Source organism: Dermacentor andersoni, chromosome 1, assembly GCF_023375885.2.
Source record: "Dermacentor andersoni chromosome 1, qqDerAnde1_hic_scaffold, whole genome shotgun sequence".
NCBI lineage: Eukaryota > Metazoa > Arthropoda > Arachnida > Ixodida > Ixodidae > Dermacentor > Dermacentor andersoni.
The window spans coordinates 232,707-248,142 of record NC_092814.1 but is presented as its reverse complement, the minus strand read 5'-3'; the positions used below and the strand labels follow the sequence as shown (position 1 = coordinate 248,142).

The 15,436-nt window shown below is 46.5% G+C and overlaps 1 protein-coding gene and 1 pseudogene across 1 annotated transcript in view; both read left to right on the top strand.

Moving 5' to 3' along the window:
- Positions 1-15,436, top strand: part of LOC126545589 (protease-associated domain-containing protein 1) — a 112,252-nt gene that overhangs the window by 38,587 nt on the left and 58,229 nt on the right. Inside the window, exon 3 of the mRNA XM_050193507.3 lies at positions 8,679-8,788. Within this exon, the coding sequence (XP_050049464.1) occupies positions 8,679-8,788 (110 nt within the window). The remainder of the gene's footprint in view (positions 1-8,678; positions 8,789-15,436) is intronic.
- On the top strand, positions 13,049-15,429 carry LOC126545588 (uncharacterized; annotated as a pseudogene).

Genomic DNA, 15,436 nt, shown 5'->3' with positions numbered 1-15,436 from the left:
ATTCTGTTTGCCCCTGAAGCTTACACAGAGCAAAACGTCAGTTACACAAAATTCGGCTCGGTGTTGCTTTCACCCGTCGCTACGCACACCTTATCGGCCAATCGAACAGCCCTGATTGTGATCACTGCCAGACGCCTGAAACACTGCAACACCTACTGTGTGTGCGACTGCCCAACATATATGCTGGAGCGAAGGACGTTAGAAAGTTTCTTAGCCAGCGTTGGCAGGCAACCACTGTCGGAGGAAGCTATCCTCGGCCCATGGCCTGACACTGCAACTTCAATACGTGCAACAAAAGTATTGTTAAAGTTTCTGCAGGACACCAAGCTCGACGAGCGGCTCTAGCAAGACCACTGTCTCATGTACATAAGCACTCACCACTTCTCTTATCATCATCATCCATCCCAGTACTTTCACTCCCCTTCCCTCTTCCCCAGTGCAGAGTAGCAGACTAGAGCGCACTAGCTCAGGTCGACCTCTCTGTCTTTCCTATCAATAAATCCAATCTTCTTCTTCGTGTATTGTATAGGCAAATATATAAACCTTCTGATGCAGTCACTCTTCAGTGAGATCTGGATAACATCTCCACTTGGTGTCACACCTTGTCTATGAAGCTAAATATTGGTAAGCGCAAAGCAATGAGAATGCATACGCCTAACCAGTCTTCCTGCACCTACTTCCTGAATAACTCTCCCTTCTGTCGTCTTTGATTAAAAGTATCTTGGCATGTACATTACTGCCAACTTATCATGGAAAATGCATGTTGAACATATCACTAATAATGCTAACCGATCACTTGGTTATCTTCGGCATAATTTTTCCCGGGCTCCTGTGTTCCTAAAACTACTTCTGTATAAGACTTTTGTGCACCCGAAAGTAGAGTATAGTATCCCCACACCAAATCACTCATACAAGTTCTCGAATCCATTCAAAATCGCTCTGTTCGTGTTATACTTTTTAATTATTCTCGTTCAGCCAGTGTAACACTTCTGAAGAAAACATTAGATCTTCCTGACCTTTCCTTATGCCGTCGTATTTCTCGTTTATGCCTCTCACAAAATATATTTCACCAGTGAAACTCTAAAGCAATCACCTTCTATTTCTCCCACTTACTTTTCATCCCACATGGACCACCGGTTCAAACCTGGCGTTCCAAGCTGCAGGACTAATTTTTGTTTTGATTCGTTTGTTCCGAAGACCAGTGTGTACCGTAACCAGTTTCCTGCCTCCATTGTGTCAATCACAGTACCCGAAGCCTTCAAGTCTGCTGTATATGATCATCTTTATTAATCTGCCTTCCACACATGTATTCCTACCCATTACCCATTCGTCTATAATGCCTAACGGCCCTAGAGCAAATAAATGAAATTAAATGCCCCTTGTCAAGTCCGAATCACACGGAAAAGGATTACAAAGGGAAGCAGGGAGAGTAGGAGATAGTTGAAGGGTGATTATAGCTGGCGACTCAAACAAGGTGCCCAGAAGCAATTGTGGGTAGGGTGAAAGGCGATAAAAGAGTGACAGTAGGGACATTTCCAGGGCGGGCATTGGGCGCTGTCATAGAGCGAGAAAAAGCAAAGCTCGCGGTAAATTCCCACGAGCGCAACCTTGTTGTAGTAGCAGGTCGGCTAAATGGTGTCCTAAGCAGGAAAGGGACAGGACTAGCCCAGTGCTTGGCGAAGGGGGTAGATGACTTGAGCGAGCTGTCCCCTCAGCTGCAGATCGGGGTGCATGGTGCTGGAGGTGCCTGTTCGTGACAGTAACATATAAAGAGCCGCAGTGGCTGCTAAGGAGAGAGAGAGAGAGAGAAACAACTTTATGTAGTCGCCTGCAGAACGACACCATGACTAAATGGCGCTGTGACGCGGGCCGTGACGTCTTCTCAGCGGGTGGTCTCTACTCAACTCCAGCGCGTGTTACTCCTGCGGTCGGTCGCCCTGAGGGGCAACGTTCCGTCGGTTTCGCTCGGCCTTTGTCTTTCAAGAGCCGCCGAGAACTGCTGGACGGCCCAGGTTTGGATTTCGTGGTCGTAGCATTCCGCCGCAGTCGCGAGTCGCGGCGAAATCGTTGTAGTTGTCGAAGCTTCGTCAGGGAACTTGGTGCAATCCCATAGGATGTGCGTCAGGGTGGCCCTCTCCCGCTGGCACACATCACTCTCACATATAATTTCGGGTATAGATGAGTCATTAACACTGGGGTGGGTAAGGACCCAGTTTGCAATTGTCTGAACAGCACCGCCTCCGCTCGGCTCAGCCCCGGGTGCGGGGGTGGGAAAGTCCTTCGAGCCAGGCGGTGGAACTGTGTAAGTTTGTTGAACGTCGTCATGCGGTCCTTGGCACTACACCACATTGGACGGTCGGTTGCAGCGGCGCGGTTGGTTAGCGCTCGCGCCACTGCGTGTGCCGTCTCGTTGTGGTTATCGTGCTTCGCCGACTCATCGTTGCCCGCCTGCGCCGGGAACCACTTGACTCTAACATACCGATTTTTTCGTTGCAGGTCAGCCGAGCACAGAACGCGCACAGCCTCACCACACACTTTGCCCTTTGCATAATTCCGCACTGCACTTCGCGAATCGCACAACACTGTCTGGCACCCGGGGTCGGCAATGGCCAGGGCAATGGCCACCTCCTCCGCCTGACACGCCTCGCGGACCCGTAAGCTCGCCGCTGCCCTCGTCGCGCCGGACGACGCCTCGATGACGGTAGCTACGAACGCCGCGCAATCTCCCTGATATTCTGCCGCATCCACGAACCTTGCGTGCTCGTCCTTGGCGTGAAAGTCGATGAGGGCCTTGGCCCTCGCCGCTCTTCTTTCCTTGTTAAACTCCGGGTTCATGTTTCTCGGGATGAGGTCTACCCGAATCAGGCGCCGAGTACCGTCCGGGACAGAAATGTCGCTACTCGCCTTTTTCGCCCCGGGCGTGAAGCCCAAGTATTGAAGCCTGCCGGCTTCGGTCATAGAGAGCCGCTCCAGCTGGGCGGTCCGTTGCGCTTCCGCAATTTCCTCGAGGGTATTGTGTACCCCCAGGCTTAGGAGCTTGTTGATGTTCGTACACTCGAATAGTCTGAGCGCCGCCTTGTAAGCGATCCTAGCCCAGGTGTCCAGACTCAACATGGGCGCAAGAATGTACAATTACATCAAGGACTTTCTGACGGGGCGGACTGCCGAGCTCTGCGCCGGCGATCTACGGCTCCAAGAGAAGAGGCTCGGCAGTGTCGGGACCCCCCAGGGCTCGGTCATCTCGCTGTTGTTATTCAACCTCGTTATGATCGGGGTGGCCAAGTGACTCTCTCACGTCGAGGGTGTCCGGCACACCATCTACGCCGATGACATCACGGGAGGCAGCTAAGTCACATTGAGAGCACGCTGCAAGAAGCTGTCGACGCGATCGAAGACCAGCTGAACGGTTCCGGTTTGATCTGCTCACCGAGCATGTCAGAACTGCTGGTGTTGCCACCAGCAATAGGCTACATAAACATGCAGTGCGGCAGAATTAAGGAAAAGTGGGTAGAGATTGAGGAGCTGTTAAGTACAAAACAAATAGGGGTATATGCGGTTACAGTACGTCAGACGTAACAAGAGCGCAGCGAGGGATTACGAGGCCATCAAGATCGTGACGAGGAACGGCCAAGTGATCCTGGAGGTCGACAAAATCCGGGTGCTCGGCATGATTATAGACAAGCGACGGGGCAACGGCGAGACCATTTCCCGCCTTACAGCCACGATTACCAACGCAATACTTCTCATCAGACGGGTCGCCAACCGCAAGGCCGGGATGAAGGAGGAAAGCTTGATTCGGCTTGTGCAGTCCTTCGTAATCAGCCACGTCACCTACGTTGCAGCCTTCCACAACTGGATGCAGTGTGAAAAGAACAAGATCAACGCCCTGATACGCTGCTAAGGAGGCTATATGGACAATGAGCCGAGAGAAAGGTGTCGAAGTTGTTCAAGTAAACAGGGAAATGAGAAGGTGTGGTGGCTTTCAACGAGACGGGATCCACTTCAATCATAGGCTTGGACGAGAAGTGGGCTGGCGACTTGCTGGTCGTGCGGTTGCTTTTTTGGAGGGCGCTCAGAAGGCCAGTGTAGGTAGTAATGAAGAAGGTCCCCTAGGGGAACCTCAGAATAGCATCACTGTCAATAACAGAAGAAGTAGGAAAACAAGAGAGCTCGCCATGCAATAGGCTACATAAACATGCAGTGCGGCAGAATTAAGGAAAAGTGGGTAGAGATTGAGGAGCTGTTAAGTACAAAACAAATAGGGGTATATGCGGTTACAGAAATGCATCTTAGAGACTGATTGATTGATTGATTGAGAATTACGTTTGGGAAGGGTGCAACAAAACTAAATCGGACAGAAAGGGAGTGGGAGTCGGAATGCTCATCCATCAGGGAGCCACACGGAAAAGAGTAAATTGAAAATGTCAAGAGCATCTTTGGTTATCCTGTACAATGAGTGGCAAGAAAACTTGGCTGGGCATAACATATTTGGGGACTGGAAATAATTGCAGAGAAGAATCAAGAGTTAGTGAAATGCCTAACTGCTGATATTAAGGGTTTCGGGAATGATGCCGAAATTATCCTATTAGGTGACATGAATGCTCACATACAGGATCTAGATGGCTATACCGACAACAACGGGGAGCCAATGCTACATCCTTATGAGCAACATAATCTTGTTATCATGAATACAGGGCCAAAATGTGATGGGCAGACCACGTGTGATGTGAGAAATCGGAAATCGACCATTGATTACTGTCTGATGACGGGGAGAATTCGTGATATAAGTGTTACAATCTGCCCGGGTTCGTGGACGAGGGGGTGCTCGAGGCACCCTCCATCAGGGAGACGCTCCCTAGCGAGGTGGTGGTGAATGATGACTGACGATGATTAGCTGTGTTCATCGGTGTTTATTTGGTGCGATGATCAATGTTGCCCACCGAGCCTGGCAGGCCAACGAAGATTATGCCCAAGGAGGCGTCACATGCTCGTCACATTAAGCTGAGAGATGTGGTCATTGAAGAGGAAGGGTATAGCAGCATAGAGAGTGACCATAAACGCATCATTTTGAAAGTGGGATATGTAGTTGGGAAAGAGAGCAAGGAGCACAAAATGGCGACTACAAATTTGAACATTTAACAAATAACAAATATAGTCACAAAAGTCGAGGAAGAACTTTGCAAATGGCCAAGAGTGGGAATATAGTGAGCTTCTAAGTGTAATAACGACAGATATACGGAAAGAGAAACATGTTCGTTGGAAAGGAAAAAAGATACCGAAAAGCTGGTGGAAGAGGGACATACGAGAAGCAATCGCCGAACGACAGAAAGAATCCCGAGAGCATAGGCAGGCAAAGAAGGCGCAGTTGCCACAGGATGAAGTGGCCAGTAAATGGAAATATACCGGGAGAAAAAGTTTATGGTTCAAATACTGGTGCAAGCAAAATTAAGAGGTGAAAGTGAACGTTGGTTGTCAGAAATACGTGAGAGAAAGGAGGCCTCACCTAGAATGTTTTGGAACCACATAAAATTATAATGCAGGAAGTCAACAACAATATAACAACATATCCTAGACGAAGATGGAAACAAACTGGAAGGGGAAGCGGCATTAAATTACATCCGAAAAATAACAGCCGAATCTTTCCAAGGCAATGACGAGGTTGTACTTGAGGAAAAAAAGAGCATGAAAGAGAGCCCGATAGAAAAGGAGCTTGTGCTGACAAATTTTAACTGGAAGAAAGCTGAAGAGAAAATTCCTAAGTGCACAGCCACAGGGTTAGACAAGGTTCCCGTTAGGCTGATTAATGAACTAGGGCCAAAAAGTAAGGAAGCTCTGTTGAAAACAGTAGAAAATCTTTAAAAGGTAGACGAATACCAGACAGTAGGTGACAACATAGAATGAATTTAATTTATAAAGGTAAGGGGGGGGGGGGAAAGAATTCACTCATACAGACCGTTGACCATTACATCGGTAATAGTATCCAGGTGCAATTAAATTAAAGCTGCAAGCATGGGCAGAGAATAATGGCATTTTGGGAGAATTTAAGGATGACTTCAGAATAGGTAGGTGTCTGGATGATAACTTATTTGTCCTTACCCAGTGTATTGAAGTATCCAGAGTGGAATTTAGGTTTGAAATTAAGCGTTAGAAAATCAAGTGTTATGTTATTCAATGAAAACAGTGAATAGACAGTGGCAATACAGCACCAGGAAATACCTCGAGTAAAAGAATATAAATACCTTTGCATATGTATAAACAAAGGCAATAGACATATGGAAACACAGGAAGAAACAACAGTAAAGGGGAATAGAAATTGTGGGAGATACGGGGTTCTCCTCCGTACTCTTGGGACAAAGGAACGACAACACAGTAGTGCAAACAATCACAAGGGCATTTATTGCACCTTTCATAGATCAATGCCTGCTAGCCGAGTTGCTATCCCCAAAACATGCCGATGGGCGCGCGACAAATCTAGAAGTCCGACTCACCGAGCGAGCGAATATGTTCGCCCCATGCTGGATCCCAACACCTGGTCATTCGCCTGTACGGTCACGCGGACTGTGGCGCCTTCCAAAGCGGCCACGCGAGACGGTCTCGCAGAAGCCTGGACTGGCGCGCGCGCGCGGTATGTCCGGCGCGTTCGCCAGTCCGCCGCTCAAGAGCCTTTCTTTCCCGCGCCTAAGCAACCCCGCCGCAGCGCAACACTAGCGCCATCTCTCGCACTGCGCTTCAACCACTCCGACCGCCGCGGGCGCTAGGCCATGCGGCGGGCGAAGCCTCCTTGCAGGAGACGAGCTATGCGGGAAAACTAGATCTCAGGGGAGGCGTGAGAGTTACGCATCCCCACAAAATGCAGCCATAATGAAACAGAGCTTTATGGTGATACAATAGGTACAAGGTGCTCAGGGGTATGTGGAAAGGTGTAATGGTTCCAGGACTTACTTTTGGACATGCGATTGTTTGCTTGAAATCAGGGGTACAACCAGGACTCAATGGCAACCAAAAATCAGTGGGACGCCTTGCATTAGGCACTCACGGGAAGACTACAAATGGAGCTGTGCCGGGTGATATGGGCTGGACAAGTTTTGAAGTAAGGGAACTTGACAGTGAAATTGATTATGAAGAACAACTGAGGAATATGGAAGAAAGTAACTAGACTGGGACAGTGTTCAGGTGTTCACAGGAAAAGCATTGAAGGACAGCGGAAGAAAAGAACTAGGAAGCTTACTAGCAAGTCTATGACCTGTATGGTGAACAAAAGGGCAACAAAAAATGTTTAGTTGAAAATCAGACAGGCTTAGATGATCTCATGAGTGGTGGCAATGGAAGAGAAACATGCTATGATTAACTTTTTAAGAGGAAAAAACGAAATCAGGAAAGAAACAATTTCTGATAACTTAAAGGGAAGCTGTTTACTTTTCAAAGCGAGCTCAGGAGGCCTTAGAACATGCACTTATAAAGTGAGATACAGCAAGGAAGAAGAAGCATGTACTTGCTGCGCCAAAGCTAGGGAAACAATGGAGCATGTTTTATTAGAATGTGAAGATATCTGCCCAGCGGTTGGTTTAGTCACCTCTGGCATCCTTGAAGCCCTTGGGTTCAGCGGGAGCAGGGGGAAAGTAAAAATGTCCGCAGTGAAGATTAGTAAGAGGCGATTGGAAGATTGGTGGAAGAAAAGTAGGGAAACGACAAACAGCAGAGGCGTACAAAAACGAAGTTCACAATAGGGGTTGAGAAGGTTTGGTTATAGGAATTCATCGTTCTTTTTTTTTTTTTTTTTTTAAACATAGGTAGGACATTAGGCAATATAACAAGAGCTTGGTGGCTCAACCTATCGCCCCGTTCCAAAAAGGATGCTCATAGCATCCGTCCATCCATCCTATATCAACCAGCACGGCACTGACAGTTCGGTTTGACCAACGAAGGAGGCTGGCCACTTTCTAATAAATATTTATTAATTCATAACATGCCATAGTGTGCCATTATGAAAATTCATCTCCAACCGCCATGGTGGCAAGTGGCAAGCTGTCACGGGAAGTTGCTGCTGCTATGTATTTGCTTTAGTGATCATCAATGGAGATAGGGCCTGAGATCACATTCACTGTTGGATGCTTGCATATCCATGGGCAATCGGGTGGCAACTACCAAGTCGACCCGTGAATAAGAGAGTTGATTTTGCTCTTGCTTTTCTTTCTCAAACTGCCCCACTATACGGACACATTTGCAGTCCCTTGTTTCCAAAAATTGGCTGGTGACTGTATATGTAGTATAGCCTCCATCATATGATGTTGTTTATACTAGTTAGTCTTTTTTTCTGTGTTTAAACTTACCTCTATCCTGGCTTCTTTGTTGCCTCCTAAAGAGGCAAACCTTTGTTCATTCAACCCCATTGCTGGCAACAGCACATGCGAGTGGCTTTTAGTTGTTTTGTGCAGCATTGTACATTCAGGTATTTCTTTAACAGTCCTGTGATGACCACAACGTATGCTAAACAGTTTCCTCGTTTGCATTATCACATCCGTTCTGGTGTTGCTATTGCACAAGAGCCGTATTTTTAGCAGCACTCTCTGGCAGTTTTGTATATCGGTTTCTTAGCCCATGACTGTTGATGCACTCGTTCTAGTCATCAATTAACTTTGTGTTTTGCAATTAGGTAATGAGGAAATCTTTGGTTGCAGGTCACCCAGCTATCCAATGTGGGCCTGGTGCTGTCTGAGCCGCTGCAGGGCTGTGCCAGCCTCGTCAATCGGCTTGAGCTTCGTCACAATGTGGTGCTCGTCGAGCGTGGGTCAGTCCGACATTTGGTTTGTTCTGTACACCATTAAGGAATCTACAGAAAATTTACAACCGAGTCTTTTCAAATAAAGAATTAGCCTAGTTCCCATGAAGGAAAATCTGGAGAAGAGGCACCAGAGTGCATTGCACACTAAAATTAGACAAGGTGTTTTTTAGCGCTAATTATACAACTGAAACATATTTCCAATGGCACTACACAGACAACAGGTGCAGATGAATATACTAGGCTATTTAAAAAAAATATGAATGGATCTTTTTATAACAGGGTTTAACTGATGCGAGTATGCTTTCTTCATGTCTTTTCCTTGGGGTAGGATGGGTAAGTGGCGTTTAGTGTTTGCTAATGAAGTAAACTTGGTTAATTAATTTTTAATTGCTAGGTTTAATGCCCATGTTGCAATATAAATGTCGTAATTGGGCACTGCAAGGAGCTGGAACATTTTGTGCGATTTTAGAAGAACCATTAATTGTTTAGGTGCACACAGATGAAAATGTGACTTTTTTTTCTAGTCCGAAACTGTGTTGCACACAAACACCACCGCAAGCACTGCCTGGTCATGCATTGACTGCAATGGCCTGCCAAGGCGTCCAATTTGTTGTGTGCTTCTGTTACAAACAATGGTCTGTCGCCGACATGCAAGTTTCACAAGAGATGCAGTGAACCCATTAGCATCAAGAGGCAGGCTCTATGTACAGCCCACTTTTGGAAAGTTAGTGGACAAATATTTCAATCGTAGATGGCACTCTTAAAATTGTGTAAATATCTCTAGCCTCCTTTGGCACGCTGTTGCAATACCGCCATTGCAACATGGGGGGCCCTAAAACTAGTAATTTAGAAGGTAACAAACCAATTTTAGTTAGCTAACAGACTGCAATAGGTACTTCTCATTCTAGCGTTCTCCATACTGAAAGGACAAATAGGGAGGAAAGAAGAGTCTGTTGCTGGTACATACTTTTAGAAACGATGGAACCCAGCCTTTAAGCCTCAAACATAGGAGAGAAGTAGACAGACACACTCTGGGACTAGCAACAAGTTTAATGAAAACAACCACACAGAAGTTCGCAGGGCAGCCATAGTGCGCATGCGTCATGCATACCACGTGACTATCAACAAAACCCAAAATGACATCTAGTAACCACATTTTTCTAAATAAGCTATCTCTTTCTTTGACAGCGATAATGATTGTACACTAACACATTGATTGTGACCATGTTTTCGGATATGATACGCTTCAATCAGTTCTCGTTCGTATTGTGTGGTTCCCCTGCCAATAAGTTGTGTGTCTTCTAGAACAGGAGAACAGCCGCACTCTCGGCAATGAGTAGGCAGGCTTGCCCCTCCTCCTGACGTGACGGCCGTTTCGTGTTCTTTTAAGCGGACATTAATACAGCGCCCCGTCTGGCCTATATAGACGTGACCACACTTCAATGGTATGCGATAAACATTTTTTATGCAAGTTGTGAACTTATGACCGGTACTGCAAGCACTCCTAGGTTTACGATTTTCAATCCTAGCACAGACTTGACACCTTGCATGGCGCCGAGAACACAAGCCGAAAGCCATGCCTTGTGGCAACTTTTTTCACATTGTGGGAAACCTTGTGGAGATAGGGCATGACTTCCACTCGCTTACTGTCCCCATTGGCAGTGCTAAGTCTCTGCCTTCTGTTTATGTTTTCAACTTTTTCAGTTTTGTCTCGGCTACTGCTTTGAGAACAGTGTCAGGAAAGCCGGCCACCTGTAGACGCTTAATCTGCTCATGAAAACTTTGCTCCATTGAATGATGGCAGCTTTTATTGAGAGCATTGTTGATGCAAAGGGTGGCATGCCATGCTTCACTAGCTTAGAGTGCGATGACTTGAATGGTAGAAGCTGTTTCTGGGTACGAGGCGCGTACATCCAGCAGACGTGACCATTGTTAGGGAATGCTAGTTTTAAGTCTAAAAACCTAATTGCATTGTCTGATGCCATAGAGTTTCATATTACTAAGCATATTAAATAAGCAGCGGAAGCGCATAGAACTTACATGGGTGGACGACAGATGGTGCTGCTCAAACAGGAAGCGGAAAACAGGAAATTTATGATAACTCAAAAGGAAGCTCATTACTTTTTGAAGCGAGATATAAGAAAGAAGAAGAAGCATGTGCTTACTGCGATAAAGCTAGGGAAACGATGGAGCATGTTTTATTAGAATGTGAAGACGTCTGCCCAGCAGTCAATTTAGGCACCACTGGCCTCCTTGCAGCCCATGGGTTCAGTGAGAGCAGTGTAAAAGTAAAGATGTCCGCAATGAAGATTAGTAAGAGGCGATTGCAAGATTCGTGGAAGAAAAGTAGGGAAACGACAAAAAATGGAGATGTACAAAGGCGAAGCTCGCAATAAGGGGTCAGAAAATTTGGTTCTGGGAGTTCATAGTATTTTTTCTTTCTTTCTTTTTTAACCTAGGTAGGACATTCCATCCATCCATCCATCTAGCGGAAATGAAGTTTCTTTTTTTAGAGCACAATCCAATATGGCCGTTTTTCACTGGCAGCGTACGCTGGTACGCGCCGTGCTCGCCCTGCTGGCTATGCGGCATGCCTCATTGCCTTGGCTGCCGCGTAGCTGGTTGCGTTCTAATTGCCAGGAGACCAAAGAGCTTGTACTGATGCCCATACAAACAAGCCACAAGTGAGTGGCTTTATTGGCAGAAGACAAGCAGTGTACATTCTCGTGCAAGAGCAGAAATAAAATTTGCAAGTTAATATATGATGGAATCGATGCTCACCATCGTCGTCATACATGGCGGTCTGGTAACGAGTGACAACCAGCCGCGCAAGCAAACTGAACAGACTGTCCCACCTGTTTGCACCGTCAGTCGCCGTGAAAGATGAGCAACGTGCATTGCGAAGCAACTGGGTGACGCAGGCGCCTGCTGCCGCAGCCATCACAGCAACATGGACTACCCGGCACTTTAGCATTAACTCCTTTCCAACCTGCACATTCTTTTTCTCTCGCTAATGTGTGGCTCGCACTTGGGGCCCCACTTTGTCTCAATATGGACAAATCAGTTTCGTGGGCATCCACTTCGGCAGCCACTTTTACGGGCCTTTCAACCCATGTGGCTATCAACTTCATACACGTCGGACCATGTAAGCACATATGCTGGTCTCCATTCATGCCTAATCGTGGCCGAGAAAGGCCATAAGCACAATTTGCCCACGGCTGCAACAGAAAAGGACAAACGGGGAGCACGAATCACTGTGCGTGTGCAAACTGCAGGAGCAAATGCTTATCCCGAGAGACTGCTTCCCAGTGCTACTTACCAGGTCACCACATCCGAGAAACGTAACACGGGCGACCATGACCAAGTGGGGCAACGAAACCAGATTCTGCAATCAATCACTTCAGTGTAGCTTGCACAAAGACCCAGGCTATAGAGCAAGAAGAGCAATCCTCAACGAGACTAGGAATATGGGAATGAGAAAGCTTGCATTCAAGAAAGAAGCCACTCTGCTCTGCAAGCACTGCAGGCTCAAAACATTATATTATTTATTAGTTACCTGCATCGCCTCGTAGGGCATTACAGCAGGGAGGTTACAGAATTGAATAAATACATCAACAAATTATTTCAATGCGTGGAAAAAAGCATAATTTTCTGTGATGTATACAATACTCGATGGCAAACTGTTCCAATCTTGAACAGTTCTAACAAAAAAGGAATAATGGAAGACATCAACCCTACAAGAAAATTCCCTGACCTTCAAACAGTGGTCGTTGCTTTGATATGTAGTGTGGTGCCTGGGTATATTGTTCGCGGTTTATACCTGTTTTAGAATAATAAATATCATGGAAAAATTTAAATCTGATATGCCTTCTACGATTCTTTTTGCTTTTTGTCATGTCAAGCTGCCGGCTATAGTTACCAAGAACAAATCTAACTGCCCTATTCTGGATTTTTTCTAATTTATTTATAAGCTCTGATGTGTGTGGGTCCCAACAAGCACATCCATATTCATGTATTGGACGTACATGACTGAAATACAACTGTGTTTTTAAGTTACTCGGTAAATGACTAAAATTGCGCCGCAAGAATCCCAAAACTGATGCTGCCTTATTTCCAATATACACTCCGTGCAGGACCTATAGGGGGCACCTTGAAAGCCGCACGCAGCGCCACTTGCGGTGCGACTTGCGTGCAATATTGAGAATAGTAGCAGATGGTCGTGACTCCTTGCATAGGAAGCTATGGCGGTGCAAGTGCCCGTGGCATTAGTCCTTCGAGCTGGCTTTAAAGATATTGTAGTGGGATCGTTCTTCCGCAATGCCTCTACGAAGAAAAGCGAAAAACTGCATCAAAGCGGGCATGTTTTTGACGGCAACGTCGGTCTGGAAGGCCGAATGCGTGCGTCAGGCGTTCGTCTCGCAAGAGGCTTACTCCATAACGATCGAGATAAGTTATCATTCTTTCATGCTTCGAATATGTTTGGTGCGTACCCACTACCCGTGTACTTGCAAAATATTGAGGCTATTTAGAATTATCGATGGCTTAGATGAAATCGCGGCCACTGGCTAGGCGGCGTTCCTTTGTTACGACCGTGGCTTCGGGTCACAACTATTCGCAGCCATGTCACCGTGTCTTGCGCAGTCTCTCGCTTAAATTTGTCGCTCGGTGTAATGACCCATTTCTTTGTTGTCTATCAAAAAAAAAGATATGTTTTGTAAAGCGCAAACAAGGGACACGGCACAAACAGAAGGTCAAACACAGGACAGGTACTACTTTCAACTGTTTATTCCACAATGCGCAGAAGCGTGTTGTTTATGCACTTCTGCCATTACATGGTCCGCACAGCTTACTTATGCGGGCCAGAAAGCCACGCTTTGTTTTTTCCTGCAGACCCTACAGTTCTGGTAGCCTAGCTACTCTTCGTCCTAGCTTGATTCTACAGAGTAGTCGCAGCGGTGCCATGCCGCTAGGTGTGTTTACGTTAATATGCTAGGCAACTCAGTTCACTGCTTCATGTTCCTAGCAAATAAATAAATCATGCACAGCTCTAGCTGACCTCGCATTGCATTCCCAAATTTTGTGAGAGGTACGTGGTGAGCTAATAATGTTTATGAAATTGTTCCCTCAATTTTGTGCAGTATTAAAATGCCTTGCATATTGTCGCGTGGTGGTGACATTGAAGAACACAGTAGCAATACTGTGAACGACAAAACTAACTTTTATTGTGCAAACCTGTGCCCACAAAACAGGCTACACTTATAGCACAAAAATAGCGGGAACACGGTCGGCGATCGTCGAAAATCTGATCAACGGGTCAAGCGCGTCGGCTTTTATACATCAATCATCGAATGTCCCAGACTAATCGTTAGGACCCGCGTGCCTTCCACAAGGTTCTACACCATTCGCGTCAGGCGATGAAATCAGATAGCATAAGGTTCGGCGACAACAGACAGCGAATAGAAGAATCGATAACTTTCCAGAAACTTCGGATACATGCAGGCGCGTCCTGCGCTGTGCGATAACATTTGTTAGGCAGCGAAACGTGGTCGCCCGATAAAGATAAGTACACGTGTCAATATGTTTCTTTTCTCATCAGCTGGATGCCAGCAGGAACATCACACAAGCTCACTGCACCTGAAGAGGTGGTGTCTCAAGGCAGTGCAAGTATTCAGCAGCAGTGATTACATATGTCAGTCAAGAAGACGTCCATAGCAAATGTGTGGAAATGGCCATCGGCGAAGCAGCTTGGGATGTATAACAAGGGAGTATTGTTTTCGGAAATGTACCCATCTAAGCGTCCAGATGACATGCTGGTGAAGCAATCAACTCAAACTGCCCCTTGGGCATAATGCGTCGCCAAGATGAGCAAGTAAAGGAAAATCTAGCAAGCTTGGACAGACTGCTCGGGCGCCTGGGTCATCCCAACGAAATATTTGAAGCAGAGAGCACTCCAATTGAAGAAGTGAGTGACGACTTTTTTCTTGAGGTAGTGGTGACAGAGGATGAATGCAGAAACATTGCAAGACAAATGATTCTACAGAGTGGATGCCCACAGTGGCATTGTGAGAAGGCACTGAGAATTTCAGCGAGTTCCAAGGCTCACAGGATGAAGACACATCAAGCAGACTTTGAAAGCTTGAGAAAACAACTGGCAACGCCAGACTCCTTTAAAAGCGCTGCAGGTGCGTACGGTGTGGCAGAAGAGCCAGTCGCACGGCAAGAGTACATATCCAAAGAGGGGCGCAAGGTGATTCAAGTGAGACTTGTCATCAGCACTGTGCAGCCATGGTTATGCTGTAGCCCGGATGGTTTGGTGGACAAAAAGCAAGGAATCCGCTTGCTGGAGATCAAGGCCCCTTCCAGGTGTGAGACACAGCCCGTTGTTAATGAGAACATAAATGTGGACTATCTCCACTATGAAGAACAAAAGCTGCAACTACGGGAAAGTCACTTCTACACACAAGTTCAAATAGACATGGGTTGTAGGTGCGAGCACATGTGACTTTTACGTGTACTTGCCAAAGGGGTCGAAATGTGTCGAAGTAAGAAGGAACGACTCCTTTCTGAAAAAAGTTGTGCAGAAATTGGAGTGGTTTTTTTAGGCACTACTTCCCAGCTGTGCTGAGGCGCCGACGTCTGTATTAAACTTTAGCA